At 39.7% G+C, this 24,300-nt stretch overlaps 1 protein-coding gene across 1 annotated transcript in view; it reads left to right on the forward strand.

The window, feature by feature from the left end:
* The window catches only part of LOC138642420 (dynein axonemal heavy chain 5-like), a 546,381-nt gene that overhangs the window by 199,187 nt on the left and 322,894 nt on the right, over nt 1-24,300 (forward strand). The window contains exons 39-45 of the mRNA XM_069730567.1: nt 841-1,056; nt 7,486-7,632; nt 9,721-9,893; nt 15,846-16,024; nt 21,271-21,458; nt 22,944-23,138; nt 23,839-23,973. Coding sequence (XP_069586668.1) covers nt 841-1,056; nt 7,486-7,632; nt 9,721-9,893; nt 15,846-16,024; nt 21,271-21,458; nt 22,944-23,138; nt 23,839-23,973 — 1,233 coding nt within the window. The remainder of the gene's footprint in view (nt 1-840; nt 1,057-7,485; nt 7,633-9,720; nt 9,894-15,845; nt 16,025-21,270; nt 21,459-22,943; nt 23,139-23,838; nt 23,974-24,300) is intronic.

The following is a 24,300-nucleotide window of genomic DNA, read 5'->3' on the forward strand; positions in this document are numbered from 1 at the left end:
ATAATAGAAGAAACTTCAGGGCCACATAGGGCATAGTTCAATTCGAAAGTCTGAATTGCCATGACTCAGAAAAGAAGTGGACTGGGAACCAGAGAAGATCAGTGAGTATTTTACACTTACACAACACTACACTAACATTTACACAGGTTTATGGAAAATGAAGTTATTGGGGGTGTCTTTTAGTATAACAGAATACTTACGTATATACCATTATATACTCAAGCGTATGGTCTGATCTTTGATGCTGAAGTGGAGGTTCTGCAACTGCAATTTTGAATGAGGGCCTGTAGGACTCTAGTTACACCACAGACTGATGTATGGCCCTGATGCATCATTACCTTTTGCTCCTATTTTGTGTCTAGTTTTGTACCTATTTTTTGGTTGCACCCAATTCATTATTCTATTTGCAACTTTTTTGAAGTCTGTATGATATGTGCTGGCCTGTTTTTTTGTTTGTTTTACCGCTTTGTGAGCGTACTTTAGCAGATGTTTTTGCATGGTTTATCAAATGCAATTTTTTTAAAAAGTGGCTAAATTTGCAACAACTAAACTTCAGTCCCCACCTGGTGTATTTTGAGTACTGCAGTATTTTGGAACAATTTTTCCACCTCTTTGTGCAACGTGTGACTCTTGGCGCCAAAATTATGCAAAGACAGTTCAAGGCATAAAGAGACAATTTTGACTTTGCGCCAAATTTATGAATTCATTTTAAAGAATTTACGCAGCAACTGATACCACACGAAAAGGAAAGTGACTTAAAAAACCCTGCAATTGATGAATTAGGGCTTTTGCGTACAAAATTAATTCTCATTGTTGACTGGTGTTAATATTTTTGCTTAGGGAAATGTGGAGACATGGTTGGGACTTCTCCTGAATGGAGTAAAAAAGACATTGCACACCATAATCAGGCAAGCGTCCATAGCCATCAGTGATTCTGGCTTCAAGTTGTATGACTTCCAGGCCATGTACCCAGCACAGATTGGTCTTCTTGGAATTCAAATGATCTGGACAAGAGACGCTGAAGATGCTCTAAATATTTCCAAGACTGATAAAAAGGTAATAATTTGTTAGTAAAAAGTGTTTTAATGCATGTACTGTATGAATACCATTTTTTAATCTAAGATGTAATATATATATATGGAGCGCCCGCTAGGACTGTGGGGTACTCGCTACCGGGCCGGTTCTGTTCTTAAAGGGGTGGTCACATTGGCAGTGACCCGGTCAGTAGCCCTGGGCGTCCAGTAAATGGGGTGAATGAAAATGGAAATAAAGTCTAATGTAGTAATGTTTGTGACGCCACCTGTGGTATTTGGCCAGGGGTGGCCGACACTGCTTAAAGGGGTCCTCTGGGGCTGATGGTTTTGTAGCTTAGATGGTATAGCTTCCCACAGGTAGAGCTTAGTCCCCAGGGCTCCCGGTGTAGTTGGTAAGACGGATGATTGACAGTGGGGTGCAGGACTGAGGGTGCAGGAAATACTTGCAGGACATAGGGATAGCAGTTTCCTTTACCTTTTACTGGTAGAATTCAGATACAGTCCAGGGTACAGGTAACAGGTGATGGTGGGGACCGGGCAGCCTGGAAACAGCTTGGGATCCACTTAGCCTTCCTTCTGTGCTGTATATCTGACCCTTGCTGCCTGAATCTCTGCACGAGTCATCTCTGTGTCTGTATTCTCAACCTGTATGACTGACAGCCTGAACCTTTCATGGGCACTGTCCTTACTCTGGCAGCCCCAGGCTCCTGACCTGCTGTGGTACCTGCAGGTGTTGGATGGGACAGGAGACTTGCAATCTCCTGCCCTCTGGGTTCAGTGGCTGAGTCTGCAATTTCCACACTACCACGGACCCTAGTGTCCAGTCTCTTGGCGCTTTCCTCTGGGGTGAGCCCACTCGCAGCTCCAGACCCCAGACTCCTCTCCTTTGCCTCTTCTCCTTTCACTGCCCTTAACAGACTATCTAACCCCTTACTGATTAAGTAATAGAGTTGTAGCATACATTTTACACACATAGAGAGGAATTATAGTACATAAAAAAAATACAAAAATAAATACCCAATGTGTGCATGCTAGGACCAAATAGGGACAACTGCATATACAGTTACATGAAAAAGTTTGGGCACCCCTATTAGTCTTAAGCTTAATGTTTTATAAAAATTGTTTTTTTTGCAACAGCTATTTCAGTTTCATATATCTAATAACTGTTGGACACAGTAATGTTTCTGCCTTGAAATGAGATTTATTGTACTAACAGAAAATGTGCAATCTGCATTCAAACAAAATTTGACAGGTGCATAAGTATGGGCACCCCACCAGAAAAGTGACATTAATTAGTAGATCCTCCTTTTGCAAAAATAACAGCCTCTAGTTGCTTCCTGTAGCTTTTAATGAGTTCCTGGATCCTGGATGAAGGTATTTTTGACCATTCCTCTTTACAAAACAATTCCAGTTCAGTTAAGTTTGATGGTCGCCGAGCATGGACAGCCCTCTTCAAATGATCCCACAGATGTTCAATGATATTCAGGTCTGGGGACTGGGATGGCTATTCCAGAACAGTGTAATTGTTTCTCTGCATGAATGCCTGAGTAGATTTGGAGCGGTGTTTTGGATCATTGTCTTGCTGAAATATCCATCCCCTGCGCAACTTCAACTTTGTCACTGATTCATGAACATTATTGTCAAGAATCTGCTGATACTGAGAGGAATCCATGCGTCCCTCAACTTTAACATGATTCCCGATGCCGGCATTGGCCACACAGCCCCAAAGCATGATGGAACCTCCAACAAATTTTACTGTGGGTAGCAAGTGTTTTTCTTGGAATGCTGTGTTTTTTGGCTGCCATGCATAACACATTTTTGTATGACCAAACAACACAATCTTGGTTTCATCAGTCCACAGGACCTTCTTCCAAAAAGAAATTGGCTTCTCCAAATGTGCTTTTGCATACCTCAGCCGACTCTGTTTGTGGCGTGCTTGCAGAAACGGCTTCTTTCGCATCACTCTCCCATACAGCTTCTCCTTGTGCAAAGTGCGTTGTATAGTTGACCGATGCACAGTGACACCATCTGCAGCAAGTTGATGCTACAGCTCTCTGGAGGTGGTCTGAGGATTGTCCTTGACTGATCTCACCATTCTTCTTCTCTGCCTTTCTGATGTTTTTCTTGGCCTGCCACTTCTGCCCTTAACAAGAACTGTACCTGTGTTCTTCCATTTCCTTACTATGTTCCTCACAGTGGAAATTGACAGGTTAAATCTCTGATACATCTTTTTGTATCCTTCCCCTGAACAACTATGTTGAATAATCTTTGTTTTCAGATCATTAGACAGTTGTTTTGAGGAGCCCATGATGCCACTCTTCAGAGGAGATTCAAACAGGAGAACAACTTGCAAGTGGCCACTTTAAATAGCTTTTCTCATGATTGCATACACCTGACTATGAAGTTCAAAGCTCAATGAGGTTAGAAGGCCAAAAAAAGCGCTTTAGTAAGTCAGTAAAAATTAGGTAGGAGTATTTAAAACAAGAAAATGATAAGGGTGCCCATACTTATGCACCTGTCACATTTTGTTTGAATGCAGATTGCACATTTTCTGTTAGTACAATAAACCTCATTTCAAGGCAGAAACATTACTGTGTCCAACAGTTATTAGATACATGAAACTGAAATAGCTGTTGCAAAAAAAACAATTTTTATAAAACATTAAGCTTAAGATTAATAGGGGTGCCCAAACTTTTTCATATAACTGTAACAGATATCCTAATCACCACAGAAACACAGTCAATAAATCCCATAAAATATCACTTTTATTAACTACATAATAAAACCCAATACATGGAAATAGGTACAGCGGAAAAGATGGGGACAGTGGAGCACTATGTGGCAGTACAATAAACACAAAAGGGGCTAAAGGTACCACCCACTACATACACATACCGTGGAACAGTGTACTTTGGCTAACAAACCATAAATATGGTAAAATGGGGGCCCCCTGAGGAAGGAGCCACCCTGTGCTCTGAAACGAGCGCCATGGTGGGCTCTGGGTCCCCCACCGCTGCACATACCAGGTATTACTCGGTTATTTCAGTTATATTGGCTTGATAATGACTAATCTTTAGTGATTCAATTTATATTTATATATTCATTTTACCATATTCATGGTTTGTTAGCCAAAGTACACTGTTCCACGGTATGTGTATGTAGTGGGTGGTACCTTTAGCCCCTTTTGTGTTTATTGTACTGCCACATAGTGCTCCACTGTCCCCATCTTTTCCGCTGTACCTGTTTCCATGTATTGGGTTTTATTATGTAGTTAATAAAAGTGATATTTTATGGGATTTATTGACTGCGTTTCTGTGGTGATTAGCCTTACTGATTAAGGTATCCCTCCTTGTTTCCAGGCATGACATCACCTCCCCTGTGAGGAAGACAATACCATTGTGGCATCCGGACTCCTGGGGTGCCACATATAAAATACAATAGCGCCTACTATATTCTTAGAAACCTGCTTACATAACATTTTCTCTGGAAAAACCAGTGATCAGCTGATCACATTTTGTATGGATTAACAATATTAAATAATTTTATTTATTTAGCGTCAACACATTCCGCAGCACTTTACAATTCTGTGGGGACATGTACAAACAACTTCCAACATTACAGAGTAAAAAATAATTCTGCAATTTAAGGGGACTCTATCAGTAGGATCAACCCTCCTAAGCCGTCTATATGGACATGTAGGAAGCTGAATAAAATGATTCCTTGCTAGCTGCGATCTGATGTCTTATTCCAGAGAAATCCAAATTTTTCTTAATGTGTAAATGATCTGTTGAAATCTGTGGGCCGGAACTAGATCTCCTTGAGAATCTGCCTCTATAACAAATTTTAAATAAAAGGAGGCATTACCAGCGCGAGACAAGTATATAAGGAGAGCAGGTTTTCCTTCTGTGAGGCTTAAATAATAAAATAATAAAAAAAATAAAAATCGTGATATTCTTACCTTCCGGTGTCCCCCGCAGCCTTCCCGATGCTCGCGATGCTGCCCGCAACTCCCGTTCCCAGTAATGCCTTGCAAAATGACCCGATGACGTAGCGGTCTCGCGAGGCTGCTATGTCATCACAGGTTATTGCTCGCAAGGCATTACTGGGAACGGGAGCTGCAGGCAGCATCGTGAGCATCGGGAAGGCTGCGGGAATGCTGCGGGGGACGCCGGAAGGTAAGAATATCACAATTTTTTTTAAATTAATTAAAAAATTAATTAATTATTTTAACCTGGGTTGTGTTGAGTATGCGTTTTCGCAGCGAAAAAACGTGGCAAAGACGCATACACAACGTGTGCACATAGCCTTGATGTATCCTCCAAAAAAACGGATCCAGTGCACCTGTTTTTTACAATCTGCACGGGATCCATCTTTACAACATTTTGACGGATTGTGACTGATTGTTAAAAACGGAAGTGTGAAAGAGGCCTAAGACGTGTGTGTCATAATGGGTCTTAAATAGGATCATGGAGATGATGTCACTGAGCCATGCTGGGCGACCTGTAAAACCCGACGTGAAGCACAACAAAGGGCAGCTGACCAAGGTGAAGAAAGCTAACCTCAAGATACCCGGGACAGGTGTGTAACATAGTCCTTACATACCTCACACTGGTAACACCCCATTTAATTTAAAATAAGCTCAAGAGGCAAATTCTTGGCGAGATCTGTGTCCGGCCCATAGCTCTTCACAGCTCCTTTACATAATAAGAGAAATTTGTCTGTGTATTACTCTGGGATCACAGATCACCGGTATCATGGTGTCATTATATTAAACTTTCTATGATCTACATGCTCATATTGACAATTCAGGAGGGTTGATCCTACTGACCGATTCCCTTTAAACGAGAGGCAAGTTTACAATCTATAAAGAAGTATGGATTACACAGAAGATCAAATGTTTGTATTGTGTGGTCCAGCCATAATTATAATAATCAATAAAGGTATTCAAGTTAAAGTGAATGAACTAGTTATCAGCCAGTATCTTTACATAGCCAGATACAAAGTCTAATGATTGCATGGAGGGTGTAGGAACACCTGTTAGAAAGAATCAGATTCTGAGGAAAATGTAGGGAGGGAGAACAGGGAGAATTTAGATTAGTGAAGTGAGATATTAGGCCTATCTAAAAAGATGTTATTTTAGGGTATGCTTAAAACTGTGGATACTGGGAGTTAACCAGATTGATTGGTGTAAACCATTCCAGAGAACGGGCACAGCATGGGAAAAGTCTTGTAGACATAAGTGGAAGTTTGAGGTTATGGTAGATGTTAATCTTACATATTTAGTAGAACAGAGAGCACTGATGGGGTGGTAGACAGAGAGAAGATGTAGGTCAGTGCAGAACTACGGACAGCTTTGTGGGTGAATGTGGTAAATTTATGTGGTATTCTATAGTGGATAGGCAACCAATGCAACGACTAATGCAGGGTGGAAGCATCGGTGCAGTGGTTTGGCAGAGATCAGACCCTGGCTGCTGTATTATGTATAGATTGAAGAGGGAAAACTTTAGTAAGAGGAAGTTCAAATAGTGGCGAGTTTCAGTAGTCCAGATTAGTATGAATAAGAATGAGGGCTTGTGCACATGGCCATATTTTCCAAGTATGATCTGACAAAACATCGGATTTCGCTTGGACCATTGTTAATCTTTGGGGCCGCGCATATGTTAGATGGTCCGAGGAAGAAATTGCTGCATGCCCGAGTTTGATCTGATATTCTGATCGTACTCGAACCATGCAAGTCAATGAGTCTGTGGAAACCATTGGACTCAATTCAGATAACATCTGAGTGCAGTTTGATTTCCACAGACTTATAGAATGGAGAGGATTGAGAATTTTTTGTCTCCATCTTTTCTTCCAAGAGAATTAGATCACACTATGCTCACACTCTGATTAAACTCTGATCAGAGTTTTAACAACGTGTCACGTGCATAACTGACATGATTCTCTCGGATGACAGAATATACGCTTGCGTGACAGTAAGAGTTTTTGAATTTTCAAAGGTCAAAAAGCAATGAGTGAGTGGATGTAGGATATGAAGGAAAAATCGCAATGAAATATAAACCCAAGAAGGTGGACCTGAAGCTAGGAAGTTATGGTAGAACCACACATACATGGAAATATCAGGTTTAGGTAGGTTAGCAGAGGAAACAAACACAAGAATTTTGGTTTTGAAAATATTAATTTCAGATAGATTTAAGAAATTCTACTGAATAAAGAAAGTCTGCATGGGATATGTCTAATGGTATGGTGACCATTGCAGTGAGTGACCATGTAGGGTCCACCGGAGAAAGAAAAGGTGATGCTAAGCAGTGGGTGATAATGTGTGCAAAAAACTGTAAAGCGCTGCGGAATATGTTAGCGCTATATAAAAATAAAGATTATTATTATATTCAGCAACTTTGTGGAGCTTCAGAAGGTACTTTTTTATGACCATCACATTGTCTCTTTGATAAAGGTAATGCAGACAACAAATCTGAAATTTCTTGATCTCCTGAATGATTTGATTGATATGACCACAAAGGACTTGACCAAGATGGAGAGAACTAAATATGAGACTCTGATCACCATCCATGTTCACCAGAAGGATATCTTTGATGACCTGGTAAGCTGAATTGTACAATCAATGGAATTAAACCTTACCTTTTAGTTCCTGTACACAGTGTCCCATTTTTTCCAATTTTTTTCAGTTATCTTTCTGCATGCTCCATCTCGCAACTAGCTGCTATGATGTCACACCTGCCCCCCAGCCCACATTTCTGCTCCTTCTAATATTTAACCAGTTCAAGACCAGTTCATTCCAACCGAGCACATTTTCATTTTTTTCCGTACATTTTCATACTCTCATTTTAATTTTTTTTGCCACTATCGAGTGATGTGCGTCAGAAAATATAGGAAACAAGGTTCCTCTTTAACAATTATTTTTATATATCAGACGTGGTTTTTATGGGGATGGGGATAGTAACAGGCTTTTGGATTGGTTTTTTTATTGTATTTATTTGTTTTCCATATACTTCACATATTGTGCATAAAAGACCTTTTGGGGCATTCCAAACTTTAAATACTTTTTTTTTTTAATTCTCATTTTCCCTGTAATTGGGGCTGGTATCGTAGTGCTAGTTACAATGAAAATGAAGCTTCCTGGAAGCATTTAAGAACTGACTGTGACTGGGTCTCCTAGGACCCAGCAACTTCTGCTCCCTCCCTACACCCAGCAATCACATGAATGTTGGGCCCAGAGGAGAAAGCTCTGCTAGCGTTCCCTATTACTGTGTACACCGTGCTTGTTCAGTGCTGTGTATATAGTGGTAGGAAAGTTAGGGTGCTTTCACATTGTGTTCCAGCACCCTTTTCACATGCGAACCCCCCACAAACTGTGATTCCCACATATGTGCTGATGGGGCATAGACAATAATTGTGGCGACAGAGTGAACGTGGTCTCTGATGTCCATCATTTTTGATAGTATATGCCTACTGGAGGTGGACACTCAAACGCAGTCTACTACATCTGTGTGTCCGCCTCCATTAGCCATACACACTCATAATGATGCCGGCAGAGCGCACGCTCACTCTGCCAGCATCATTATAGTCTATGGCCCTGTCTGTGCATAAGTTCGAATTCCTTTTTGCTGGGGGTTTGGATGTAAGCCGCTGATCGGGTGTCGGAACGCAATGTGAAAGCACACTTAGCTGCAGTACTATGCAGTGACATTTTTAAAACATCACTGCAGAGTAGACTGTGGACCACCCAGATTTTTATTGTCTATGGGTGGTCCGGAAGTAGTTCACCACAGATGATGATTGTGACAATTTTCCAGAGCGCCTTTAAGACTATACATTGTGATCAGTCATGACATGTAGCAATCTGTCTGCAGATCTCTCCTGTACCAGAATATCAATATCATGACAAGTGGGGGAAATAATTCAGTATAGTCCAACACTCAGTCTGTTTTATAGTAAGTATGACTCTGATCTGATTTAAATAAATAAATAAGTGACTAGGATAGGTTATATAGGTTTACTTTTTGAAAATTAGATAGAGCGAAGAGATCTTTATATAATAAAGAAATTAGGTTTACTTACCTCTCTTAACCTATGTTGCTCAAGAGGTATAAGGTCACCAAAAAGCAGTGTGAAAGATTGGGTGCAAGCATGCCGAGACGCGTGAAAGCTGTGATTAAAAATTATGGTTATTTCACAAAATATTGATTTCTGAACTCTTCCTGAGCTAAAACATTAGCATTGTTGTTTCTAAATGATTATGAACTTGTTGTCTTATTTTTTTTTGCATTATTTGAGGTCTGCAAGCAATGCTTTTTTTGTTACTTGACCATTTCTCATTTTCAGAAAAAAAACTACAAACTTTATTGCTTGGAAATTCAGAGACATGTTGTCAGTAGTTTATAGAATAAAAGAACAATTTACATTTTACTCATAAATATACTTATAAAGTGAAAAATCAGACAAACTGAAAATTGTGCAGTGGTCTGTTAATTTTTGCCAGAGTTGTATATTTGTATGTGTGTGTATGTTATAAACAGTGGGTACGGAAAGTACTGGGAACTCTCCACTGGGCAATGGAAGTGATGATGCCTTGTCCATTAAGTCACTTGACGACTGATTTACTGCAAAGAAAAGTGACTGATGGCCAGGACTTGATTTAATCTAATATGCCAATCCTTCTCTTTTATAGGTCCGAATGAACATTAGATCTGCTTCAGATTTTGAGTGGCAAAAACAATCTAGGTTTTATTTCATTGAGGACATAGATAAATGTATCATCCAGATTACAGATGTTGAATTCAGCTATTGCAATGAGTACTTGGGCTGCACGGACAGGCTGGTCATTACACCTTTGACTGACAGGTAAAATATACTTGGCATGAGCTGGGAAGACATGTCAGAGGAATTTTTATATGGAAAATCGGTTACTTGCCACACAATGTTTATTTTAAGCATGTCTTTTGTATTGGGTATGTACCCATCTCTAACTCTGAACTAAAGAACTGAAATAATGCAAAGCAAATAAATGCCATAGGGGACACCACAAGATACCAGACCAAAGAGCTCTATATACACACAGCCTAAAAATAACACAAAAAATAGCCTTAGCTAAGTAGATGTACAGACCATGATTATATGCACAATCATGGAATACTGTTCTTGGAGAACATACATAGACCGGTTGTTTTTGGTTACGCAGGGTCCGCATTTTGTGGGGGTATTTTCATAAATTTACAGATGGTTTTACCACTATGATTATTATAATGAATTTTACATACCCTCTGTACCTTTTCAATAGATAGATGTATGGAACCGTACGTTTCTTGTGCATATAATCATGGTCTGTACATCTACTTAGCTAAGGCCATTTTTTGTGTTATTTTTAGGCTGTGAATATATAGGGTTCTTTGGTCTGGTATCCCCTATTGCATTTATTTGCTTTTTTACCTTTCAATATGTATTTTTTAATTCATTATTAACCCTAGAATGTGTGACCATAGAAATCTACACTATTACGTACCTGGGGCCTTTGAGGCCTGTTTTCAAATAACATGGAATAACTCAAAAAAATTTTTTTTTCAAAGTTATTTGAAAGTAAGCATGCATTCCCACTAGCTCTGGGGTCCGCCTGGACGGGATTTCGTAATGGATCTGACCTCCTGGTGACCCCGGCTAATGCTGGTAGAACGCGTACCTGGGGCCTCGCAGGCCTGTCAGGTTACTTTTTTATTATTTTCTGTAAAACTACTTTAGTTACAATTTTGAAACTCTAGGTATTCCTCAGCTATATAGTTAGTAATTTCCAGTTGTTCGTATATTTTTATGTTATAGGCATTTCGTATAACAACGCTTTTTTTGTGACTACCCCATATTCACGTACCTGGGGCCTTTTAGGCCTGTGTGCAAATAACATGGAATAACTCAAATAAAAATACTTTTCAAAGTTTATTTTAAATTTGCAAAGTAAGGATGCATTCCCACTAGCGCTGGGGTCCACCAGGAGGGGATCCGTAATGGATCTGACCTCCTGGTGACCTCAGCTAAGGCTGGTGGAATCCCGGCATTCCATCAGCCTTGGCTGGAGTTACCAGGAGGTCAGATCCATTATGGATCCCATTCTGGTGAACCCCAGCGCTACTTGGAACATAGCCTAAGATGTGTATAATTCCAAAAAAAAATTATGTACATAAAACAACAAAAATGTAACTAAACGGGCACGCCCAATATATTCACTCAGTACAATTTTTTATGATGGATACATTTTTTCTTATAAAAAGTTTTTACATAAAGTCTGTAGCAAACTTGGTGCAGGAATATTTATTTTCCACTTTACATATTCCCCCGACAATTCTTGCATATTATTTTTTCTTCAGAATGTTCCCTGCATACATTTTGTCCGCAAGTAGAACAGAAACGCTCCGATTTTCTTTCTTTCTTTGCTGGACAAATATAGCAGCGCTTTCTTTTTTTTTCTCTTTGCTCTGGCTGTTCCTGAAAGCATATTCCACATCGGATCATTGCCTCTGTAATTTGCCTTGATAAGCATTTTGTGCTGCTTCTCTCTAGCATAGTAGGCATCAAAAGTTCATAACAAAGTTCTGTCAAAAATAGACGTCTCTTGTCATTCCTGTTGGCATGGAATTCTGGATTAGTTTGACAATAAACAATATAGCTATTGAGGGATGACACATCAAGGATATTGGAAAAAAGGGCAACAGGCCAACGTTTAGTCTGCCTTTTACACGAATATTCAGTAATCATTTCGTCCATCTTGTCGACACCTCCTTTTGTCTTATTATAATGAAGTATAATTTCAGGTTTTTGTTTCCTGTCATTGGTGTCAATACTTTCATCGTGATTGTGCTCAGTAATATCACAGATTTTTCTTTCTTGGCTTTATAGGACACCATTGTTGCCTCATTGCAGAAACCGAATACACTCTCGTAGATTGGTTGCTGTGCATTGTGCTTCATTATTGGTGGAATTTCGCGGCGGTTTGGTCTCATTGTACCAACAAGTGTTAGTTGTTTCTGAAGCAAAAAATTGGCCAGTTCTAAATTAGTAAAATAATTATCCATAGTGATATTTTTTCCAGAATGGAAAATTGGTAAAGCTAGTGTTTTCACTATGTTGGAACATAGATCTTTCTGGACTGGAGCGTCAGCTTCTTTTCCAGGATCACATTACCATGTCAGGCAGAATCCACACTCTTCCCAGCAACAGCCATCGACCAATAGTCATAAAGACTGAGTCATAAGTTCTTCCCCAACAACAGTACAGACAAAAAGACTGAGGAGTACATGTAAACCAAAGCAGGCCTCAAAGGCCCCAGGTACGTGAATCTGGGGTAGTCACAAAAAAAGCGTTGCTATACGAGATGCCTATAACATAAAAATATATAAACAACTGGATATTACTAACAACTATATACCTGAGGATTACCTTGAGTTTCAAAATTCTAACTAATGTAGTTTTACAGATAATAGAAAACAAGTAACCTAGCAGGCCTGCGAGGCCCCAGGTACGCGTTCTAGGGTTAATAAGTATGATTTTATTATACATGGGTCTCTTCTTCTTTCCACATCTACATATACTCTATGTGGGAATAGTTGTGTCATTTATAATACTTTACTTAAAGAGCACCTATCACCAAGTCAAGCCAGTTTTCATCTTGTTTTATTCCGGTTGTTCCTTTTAAGTATGCAATTATTTTATTTTAATTTTTAGACTGCCAATAGTTTCTATTTAGCACTAATTTTTTGGGTCTGTGTTACGTGTCGAGTTCCCACCGCTGCATAGGGGGAATCTTGAACCATGTCTTCTGCAGTCTCCCAATCTCCTTCAGCCACAGCGGAACCTGCTCAGCAGAGACGTCGGTCCCAGCGTCTGGCTCAAGCTGATTCTGTGCGCTTGGTTGCTGCTGCCTTTCCAAGGCTCAGCCTTTGTAACCAGCACTGTTCAGCGGTGAGCAGACGTTCCAGGGACTAAGTCCTGCTTTTCTCCTACTGAGCATGCCCACGGGTCTACCTCTCAATGGAGGTCGGGGGTCATATGCTCAGGTCCTGTAGCAGCTCCTACTGGACCACTAGGAAGGTCCTGGAGAGCTACAGCTATAAAAGGTTTGCATGGCCAATCGGCCATGCGCTAGTATAAAACCTAAATTGTGTGTGTGAGCTTGTATGATTGTATCTGGTGAATGCTCCTTAATGATCCCCTTCCGTCTGGTTGTTGCTTGGGCATTAGGGTGAGTGGAGCTAAGATACAGCGCCAGTCAGTGGCTAAGCCTCCTCCACACACTAGGTCATCGTCAGTAGCGGTGTACGCAAGCGCAACACTGCGCGCACTCTGTGCGCTATTGCTTTCCGTTAGTGGTTTGAAGTCGCATCCGCATTAATAATCTCAGCACAATACCTTTGTCAGAGTAGGGTGGGAATTCCTGCTTGAACCCAGCATCTGTCTCCGGACGTCCTCAGGCATGAGCTCAAAAGCCACTGAGTGACAGAGCGAGTTCAACCACCAGTGTAGTGGGGGTGAGCGTTAGGGATCCCACTAGAGCCTACTCTGCTGCACTCTGTGTCAGCTAGCAGGGTACAGCATTGTATTGTGCTCTGCGGCTCTGTGAAGTAACTGAGTTTGCGTCTGTTCATACCGGGTGGCGTTGACTCGTGTGTACTTTGGTGTAATACCGGCATATAGTGTCCCCATTACCGAGCAGCAAGTGATATCTCTGCACGTTGGACCCCGGGCTGCGAACGCACCTTATTCCTTACTTATTATTTGGTGCGTTCCGCTAGCCCAAACAGTCTGTACCAAAGAAGCATGGCTCACATGATTCTCTGGGGTCGTCCTTAGGCTGTTCTGCATTATTGCACTGCAAACAGCCCCTTGGTTGAGACCATAAAAATGAGCACTAAATAAAAAGTCCCATATCACTGGAACCATATAACATAGAGGTGGGCAATTCATTTTCCCATGAAGCCACATTAGAGACCATAACTGTTGTGGAGGGTCGAACCAAATAGGCTGAAATTAATTCTGTTCAATATTGATATTAACATATTAATTATAATGATTTTATATTAATCATAATTGTATAACTTAATGTTGAGCAGAGTTATGTATGCTGAAACCCCCCACAAAACGTATGAGCCCATACACAGTCCATGCAACCCCTATACACAGTATGAGCCACCATTTACAATTTGAGACCCTCACATAGCCTTCTATATACAGAATTAGCCCCCACACAAGTCCTCAATATACAGTTTGAGCCCCCTCATAGCCTCCTTATATACACTTTGAGCCCCCAAATACCCCCCTTTATACAGGTAGAGCACTCCCATAGCCACTATATATATATATATATATATATATACAATGTGAGCCACCACATAGCCTCCTATATACAGTATGATCCATCACACATCCCATACACATATATAAAAACAAACAAACAGCACATACTCACCTCGATCCCGTTCCCCGGTGTTCTGTTCTGGTCTCTGGTGCATGGACTCCCTGCACAGCAGATGGAATGTAGTAATTGTCATCGCATGTGCTCTCTCAGATGCACACACTGATTGGTGGAAGAAGGAGCTGGCGGCTCCATCCTCCACCAATGTATTCACAGCTATCTTGCATCCTGAGGATACAGACAGCAGTTATAGGTACGCAGACAGTGGATGGCAAAGGGCGGCTCGTTGGTCACTGTTGTCAGCCTTCAGTTGTCTCGGTCCGTTGGTTGGACTGGAACAGCCAGAGGTTCGGACATGGTCTAAGGGCCACACTTTGCCCGGGTCTGCTATTGAAAATGTAAAACAAAACAAGTAAATGTATAATTAAAGGAACAACTGGAATAAAATAAGTACAAAATCTGGCCACTTTTGATCTTGTGACAGGTCTTCTTTGAGGCATATCACAGGCTACGGAAAGTAGACCAAAGACAGACTTATTTGAACCTCTAGCCAAGAAAATTGTAATTTACCATTGAACACATTTCTATATGTTAATAGATTGATTACTGTTATGAATACATTACTCACAAAAGAGGAAGTAGAGATTTTTTTCCCCAAAAATACAACACTTTCTCCAAGCAAAATTTAACATGCAATGCTCCATGGAATAAATAGCGCTATAATAATAATGAAGTGACTTTTGAAAAGTTTTGTCACTGATTACGGTATATGATTTAAAGACAATTAGTCACCAAGTGAAAAGTGGTCAGTTTCCATTCTTATTTTATTCCCGCTGCTCCCCTGAGTATTCCTTTTTTTTTTTTTTAATCCACTATACAGTTCCACAGATTTTGGCCTTTTTGTTAAGTGCAAATTTTTATGGTCTTTAACAATGGGGAGTTACTCACAGGACCTTCTGTGATACCCTGTAAGCAATGCCCTCTTAGTAAAGTCCATGAAAAGTAGCATTAAATAAAAAAGCTAATATCTCCCACCTGAAGAAGACGGTGTTTACCGTTGAAACGCGTTGTGGCAAATGACATATGTTGTCTGAGTTTCCTTCAGCGCTCCTGGGACTGATTTCTGTTTGACACACATTCTTAACCTCCTTTGGAGGTATTCAGCTGGAACTGCAGTGGTGCTCGACAACTCCCTTTCATCTCCCCTTCCCTGGGTCAATTCCTCTGCGCTCCCCTCTGACTGCTTTCACTTATCTTAATATCTCTGGAATAGCATGGTGAATTTATTTTAAAACCTGAATGCTTGGGAGCAGCGGGAATAAAATAACAGCAACTGACTACTGGTAACAGATCCTCTTTTGTTTTTGTTTTAATTTCTTCACCATTCTTCAATCCTACAGATGCTACATCACCCTTTCTCAGGCTCTGGGGATGAGCATGGGTGGTGCACCGGCAGGACCTGCTGGCACCGGAAAGACTGAAACTACCAAAGACATGGGCAAGTGTCTTGGGAAGTATGTGGTGGTTTTCAACTGTTCTGACCAAATGGACTACAGAGGTCTGGGCCGTATCTACAAAGGTATATTTAAATTTTCTGCACACATGGGTTCACATAGTTATCGAATGAATTACAGATGATGATCCATCTTGGACTAATTGGCTTCTGTGTCGGTATTGCTTTCCATGGCATGTTTACCAATGCCTTAGAATGGAGGCAGCGTAGAATTGAACTCTTCTGCTGTTACACTTATTTGAGAAATGATTTTACAGCTACCCCTTTTTAAATGGATTGGTTACCCATGGGATCTGTGTACCAAGAATCATATTGGGTTACACTGTGGACAATTGTTCAGTTGCTAATTTCACATTGAATTTAAATGTAGCTGAAACAGTGTTATCACCAGTAGATGACAGAACAAAACAGGTTGAAGCATTCAGTTGCTAGTCATATAGGTTAAACTGGTTTAATTATGTAACTTAAAAAGATATTTTTTGCCAAATATAAAAATTAATGGTGCATTTAATTATAATACATTTACATTGCTAAATGAAAGATAATTATAATGTTTCTATTGCCGTTTTCACATATTAAATGTGAAAGAAATTGGAGGTAGTTATATACAGGTCTTATGTAAGACTTTTCATGAGAACTTTTATTTTTCTTATGTGGTTGTTTAAGTTACTGCTGTAGATAATAAAATAAAACTACAGCAAAAGTTAGCAAGACAAACTCTCTGGATACAAAAAGGTCAAGCTTGGTGTAATAGATTAGATCAGATTTATTACAAAGAGGACTTTACACTTTCTAGCTTCTCAGCATTGTCCTCTGGATCTTCTCATCATGGTAATAAAATTTGTTAGCCTCTTGCTTTACACATTTAAGTATTGTTAGAATAGGTCAAGTATCAAGCGAGCCAGACAAAGCCAAATCCAGATCATCCAGAGCTTGGCAATTCTAAAGAGTTGATCGCAATAATGACCAAGTTCTCCATCTTTTTTCTCCAGTAGTGGAAATTGATCCAGGCAGAGGAGACAAGTACACTCAAATAAAAAGAAATGTGCAGAAAAATGTTATAATTAATGGATTTTATTGGACTTATTGATTGTGAATGTTGTATCTGGTATATAATGAATTAAAACACCAGGCGAGAAGGCTACATAATAGCCTAGCTATGGTTAAACTACTGTAAGGATACAAAAGGTCATACATGCAGTGGCAGACTGTACATTACTTCCCGCCAGTGTTCCTACAAACCACAACTTTATAGCGTACCTCCACTTGCAAAAGAAAAATGATTACAGTGCAGGACTTTACAGTGTAATGATTTTCCTCACTCCATGGGGGTATGTGCACACAAAGTCTTTTACAACCCGACATGTTTTTCAGGGGGAAGACCCTTCAGGACATGCCGGCGTCTTCGCCATGATGCCTCTTTTTAATATCTATTCAGTCGTCTTTGATCATCATCTTTTTAAGGAAAAAAAACTTTTATTGAATAAACTAATGAGCAGTTCCCAAGTGGCAACCACCTGAAGACGCTTTGTATCTTTGAAAATCTGAAATGGTTAAAAGGAGCTGAAAATACTGAATATATAAACATTGAGTCATTTTTACTTTGCAGTGCATATGTTTATTTTTTTTAGTGATTCCCTGCTTTTTCTGAGCTTTTTGTGGAGCGTACAAACCAGAAAAAAATGTCATCTACACATACCCTTAATGGATTTTTTTGTCAATCCGCAGCATAGAGCATGTGAGGACTATGCTGATGGCAGTGGCTGTTCTTGGCGGAGTGAGCACTGTAAGACCTAATGTCTTTCGCTCCTGCACTGAACGCTTCAGCTTAGCAGCAGGAGCAGGACCCTGCCTGGTTTAGTGCAACCCACAGTGAATCTGTCAGTAGGATAAACCCTCCTAAGCCGTCAAAATGGACAAGCAGGTCCTATAAAGTTGAATAAAGTGACCTGTTGATATCTGACATCCGATATCTTATTCCAGAGAAAATCCACATTTACTTATATGTAATTGAGCTGTTAAGACCTATGGGCCGGACATAGATGACCTACATGCCTATATAGATGGCTTAGGAGGGTTGATCCTACTGACTAATTGCCGTTAACATCAACATTTTCTAATAGAAAGATCTAGAAAAACAATTATATTGCAAAGTCCTGCACTATCATCATTTACTTTTTGAAGTATAGAATAAAATAGAAGTAATAACATAGCAAATGACAGTTTTCTCATTGACTTCCATTGGGGGTAGGCAATGCAGACACCCTCTAAACCTACTACTTAAAGGAGAAATCAACAGGAGTATAAGAACTGTGACATACATTAGCCAAAAGCAGTTGGAGTACTCTCTATAATGACTTGTTTTTTTAAAGAATGTTTCTACTCTAGAAAATTGGTGTGGGTTAAAAGGGATTACCAATAAGCGGCATACAAAGTGTCCCTGCGTCTATCCTCACCAATATACTGTGATCTATGGACAAGCATAGCAGTAAGTGTTTAATATTCCTGCAGCACCACTTCAGGGGAAATGTAGAATTACACAGGACCCATGTAGCTGGATGGATTGTCTGTGTAATGTATAAAGAGACAGAATGAGACACTCAACACCTGATATTTTTGTCCAAACAACCAATGAAGTTCCTGAGCAAAGAACCCCATTTCTTACTGCTGACTTTCCAAATTGAATATTTGAAATTAGTTGTTTTAAACAACACAAATTGTAGCATTGTTAGTGACATCTTGTGCTTGGTCACTGGCAAATAATTGATTGAGGTAGGATTTCTACTTAAAATGTTAATCATGCAATTGCTTGGAAACCACCGCAGAGTATACATAGACTTTTCCAGTCTGCATTTTAAGTGCACACTACAGTGGGAGCAGCCCGCTGTTTAAGTGACTGTAATATCGCTAAATAATTTAGTGGCCAGTGCCCCATTTAAATACGGAGTATAATATTCAAATGAATGCTCAATGTTCTGTGCAGATATATTGGACGTGATTAGCCAGTCGCACAGATAAATAATCTAATTCAGGTGGCGGTTCTTGTATTTTCTACTTCCAGCACTAACTCGCCTATATCCTGCTAAGATAGAATGGGTCTTCCCTAGTATCACAAGAGTTAACTCGTGTCTGCGATCGTTTGTTAATTCATTGCTATCTGAATCTTAATGTAAGAAAAGTAGAATGTGTCTGGATAAAAAGTATTTAAAAGCTTAAGTGAAGAACTGAATGGAAAAGCATTTCCACCTTATAAGAGAAAGCGGAGAATGTCCAAGGTCATGTTATCATGAAAATGCATCCCCAAGAGAGGTCTGTGCAAGGAACACCTCGCATTATACGCTTTCCTATACAGACAAAATCTCGGTTGTTAAATGTGATGACGATAAGATTTGTCACACAGCACACAGAATTAATGGACTTGACATTACTCAGAAATTGCTTTGTCTAGACATATATGCAGTTAAATATAGAGGAAACTAGAATAAATTTAAAGACATATATATCCTAGTCAAATGACCAGTTTTCAGTATAAAAACCCTGATTTTACAGTGACCCACAATGTAATATTGATGATAGGATATGAATGTTGCATATACTGTATCACCAAGCTCGGACTGGCCCACAGGAGAACAAGAGAATTCTCCGGTGGGCCCCCGTGCAGGAGTTGGCCACCACCCTCTTATATGAGCAGTACTTGGCACAATACACTTGAATCACTATGTACAGACAAAGGCAACATCTCATCTATTTAACAATCAACCCATTTTATTGCTATAGATATTTGTGAATGATGGTAAAGTCATATTGGCATGTAGCTGAAAAGTGCGGCCCTGGAGTTGGTTGCTGGTGGGCCCTGGGCATCCCAGTCCAACATTGTATATCACTCTCTCGGAGATTATTACTCCATAACAAATTACTTTGCTCATTTTATTTGACTAGTTCATATACTTGAGTGTTATTGTGTTATAGATATACAATTTAAGTTACTAGTGTGAGGGCAATCTAGTGAGGGATTCTACAATTCTGCTGTCCCATTTCAATTTTATAACATGCCTCTAGCTTTTATTTTTTATCTTAGGATTTTTTATACATTTTAATATATATAGCATATTTCCATGGTATACACTTTATAAGCTTTAATTAGTCACGATGTTTCTGTGCTGTATTTCAGACTTTATTCGGTACTCAGCACAGTGTAAACTCTGCTCAGTTTGGTTGCTAAGGTCACACTGCCTATCAACCAATCTGATTTCACAGGTATTTGGTTCAAGGGTAATTGTTTTGTTTGCTGTACTGAAGTTTAGAATAGTACATATGATATCTTAAAGGGAACCTGTCATCAGGATTTTATACCTCAAACTAATGGCGTATATGTAAAGGTGCTTTAATGCGGATGGCATACTTACCTTGCTTGTATGAAAACCTTTTGACATTTTCGAGAAATCAAACGTAGGACAATGCACTCTGCTGCCTCTCTCCCTATTCCACACCCACCGCCTCCCTCCTGGCTCTGACAGGTCACTCTTTTTTCACTGTAGATGACGAGTATTGTTAGATACAGCTCACGGTTGCTTAATCTGCATGCGTTGATCCAGCCTGTAGATGATAAGTATCGGTAGATGAACCAAGATCATGAGCCTATAGACATATTTGATAAAGTCCAATGATAATTTGATGTCCAGCACACAGTGGTTTAACATCCAGTAATATGTATTGTAAACCCATTAAAATATAGACAATAAAGTTTTTCTGATGCGTTTCAAGTTGTTTTGACCATTAATCGTTGAAGATCTACTACTAAAAGCCGGATCAATTTGAAATGTATTAGAAAAATGCCTCTGTACCTTCAAAATGTTAATGGACTTACAACAAAGATAAGATTATAATTATTGGATCTTTTTTTCAGTGACCTGCTTTCCCTACTGAGAACTCTCATCAGCGCCATCAAAGGTTTACTGGGCATCAGGGAACTGATGGCCCTGATGAGAGATCCTTTTAGGGAAAGCAGGTCACTGAGGTAAAAGTGACCTGTCAGTCAGATAATGGAGGCAGGTAGCTGGTGCGGAGGACTAGGGAGGGACACAGAAGAGCTGCAAGTGCATTGTCCCCACAGTCCCCACACTGACGCACTTGCATCTAATTATCAAACAATTTCAACATTGGATTTCTCTAAAAAGTCAAAACTATTTTCTACAAACAAGGTAAGGATTTGGTTAGAATTGAAGAACCTTTTATATGTTCTTTTGTTTTGTTTTTTTTGTTTTTTCAATTTAAGAATTAATCAGTTTCTTACACTTTTGTGTTTGGCACAGGCTTGGCACAGTCCGGAGCTTGGGGATGTTTCGATGAATTTAATCGCATTGAGCTCCCTGTACTGTCTGTGGCTGCACAACAAATTTATATAGTCTTACAATGTAAGAAGAACAAGAAAAGCCAATTCATATTTACAGATGGGGACGTCGTGGACATGGACCGAGAATTTGGAATATTTTTAACTATGGTAAATTCATCTTCACGTAAATTAAACTGTCTTATTTGGGGAATGATGAATACTATAAATGTATTAAAGCAGTTGGAACAACACATATCACCTGTCCATAAGAGCGTTGAAAAAGATATATCGTAGCTGGAGGTTAAATCGCCGATCACCGTTCCCAAAGTCGTCTTTGTGAATGGAGTGGTAGTGAGTGTGACCACCACTGTATTCACTGTCGATAGGAGTGGTGTTTGTACATGCACTGACCAATTAACGTGGGACTCTGGGCCTCCCATTTTTGGGATCGGTGTAGGTCTGAGAACCTGGATTCTTCAGCATTCATACATTTATAATCGATCTTGTTGGGCATCCCCTTTTAAGGGTATTCTCTAATAATTACTTCAATAAAAGGGTTATTTCCGTGTGATAGGGAATTACTACTCGATTTCTGTGGGGCCAACCACTGGGATCAGGTGCCCTGCTTCTCCACTCATCCTAATGGACCTGCCTGAGCTCAGGGCTTAGCTAACTCTTTCAGAATGGATGGAGTGGCAGTGTGCATGATCGACCACCGCTTCAATCACACAAAGCTCTTCAGAGCCTGTGTTCTCAGTATCGATGGATGTCCCAGTGGTTGGAACTCAGTGATCAAGTAGTTATCCCAGTCCTATGAATAGGAGATAACTTCAAAACTTGAGGATACCTCTTTATTAATACACAAACCACTGCTTTTTATTTTTTTTTAATTGCAGACTGCTGTATGAACATATGCTCATTGGCAGCAGTAGATACCACAAAGGATAATGATTGGAAAGTCTAAATCATTTAGAAAGATTTACTGGTTCCTAGCAAGGTGGCCATCACATGTTATTGAATCCTACGCACAGAGATGGTAGTCACCTTGGATCACATAAGCTGGTATACAACTCTGTCCAGTTAATATACCTTTATTAACACTTTTTATTGTGCTTGGAGCACGTTGACATTTTTTAAAATCTGAAAGAATATTTCCAGTGCTAGCTTTGAGAATGCTAATGTAAACTCCATACTTGGCTAAATGGTCTTTGAATTCTCATAAGATAACCTCATGACCTTTCAGCATGAAGTAGAGAGGAACTTGCACAGCTGCAGGTGCCCAAAAGCTACTGTTGGCCTGGCTCTGTAGGTTAGTTATTTGTTAGCAGGCAGCTACAGGGAAAAAGGGCTACAGTCCTACAGAATTGTTCTCTGGCATTACTTGGTGCCAGATGTTTTGCAACCAACAGCGCCAGTGAGTGCCAGTAGAGGGAAGATACAATTATTATTACCAACAAGCAAAATTTTCCATGTTTCTTTTATTTTTTTTAAGAATGATTGCACACTGACAACTACCAGTATTATTTGTATTCTTTTGCTTGCATTATATAACTATGTCTTTAATAAGATACCTTATGGAAACAGTCGATGAAACATATTTATTCTAAATCACTATAAATGCTTACTATTATATATCACCTTTACTTCCCTAAGAACCCAGGTTATGCGGGACGTCAAGAACTCCCTGAAAATCTGAAAGTTCAGTTCCGTACAGTGGCCATGATGGTACCAGACCGTGCTATTATCATGAGGGTAAAGCTTGCCAGTGCTGGCTTCCGAGACAACCAAATCCTCAGCCGCAAATTCTACACCTTGTACAAGTTGTGTGAGGAACAGTTATCTAAGCAGGTAGGTTGGTCAGTATGGGGACATGATGAGTTCTTTGAGCTTTGAGACTAGTTTGATCTGCAATGCTATCCAGGCAGTTACAAATCTTCTTATCCTACATAACAATCCACATCTCTTAATTGATCGGACAACATAGAAATGGGTATCATGTACTTAAAGGCACACTGGTGTGCGCAAAACTTTTGTATCTTTTGGCATTTTCACACCAGTGTCAGCCAGCTCTGCCAAAGTGGGCTGATTAGGAGCAGGATGGGATATGGTAAAGCCCATCCAACAATTTCATGAAAAGTTGTAGTATACTTTACACCAGAAATGTTACTCCAGTTCCTAACTAGAGTAACAATTCTGAAGGAGGCACACCGCCAGTTGTAATATGCGCTAGTTCATTAGGAAGCATGGGACTGTTAATGAATTAAGTACATCTTACTCCAGCACATCCATCACTACAAGTCTACGTACTCTACCGGAGTCTTAGTGAAGCTGGCCCAAAGCTTTAATATTGATATAACTGAAAAATTTAGCTACCATCACAATGATTGTCATATATTGCTAATAAAGAACTATTTGAGAAAACACTCAGAAAAGTAGTCTCTGTGCATAAAGATATGCACATGTAAAAGTGTTGTGGTACATATATGCATATATTTCCTCTTGTTCTTTTTCAGTCATGTATATACTGTATATATTTTCATGTTATTAGGTTCATTATGACTTTGGACTGAGGAATATTCTCTCTGTCCTTCGAACTCTGGGGGCAGTGAAAAGATCCAACCCTGATGAGCCGGAGAAGACTGTTGTAATGAGAGTTCTGCGTGACATGAACCTGTCAAAGCTGGTACGTTACAATTGGTTGGCTTCCAGGTGCTTATAGAAATGGAGAACCAGCCATTTCAAATGGCGTTGACATAGCAGGTGGCAGATTTTATTAGACATTTGATTTCCTATGACATTATTATTATTATTATTATTATTATTATTATTATCATTATTATACATTTTTATAGAGCTATTTATTCCATGGCACTTTACATGTGATTGTGAGCCCTCGCGGGCAGGGTCCTCTCTCCTCCTGTACCAGCTGTGACTTGTATTGTTCGTATTGTTCAAGATTATTGTACTTGTTTTTATTATGTATACCCCTCCTCACATGAAAAGCGCCATG

Source organism: Ranitomeya imitator, chromosome 6, assembly GCF_032444005.1.
Source record: "Ranitomeya imitator isolate aRanImi1 chromosome 6, aRanImi1.pri, whole genome shotgun sequence".
In the NCBI taxonomy this organism is placed as follows: Eukaryota; Metazoa; Chordata; class Amphibia; order Anura; family Dendrobatidae; genus Ranitomeya; species Ranitomeya imitator.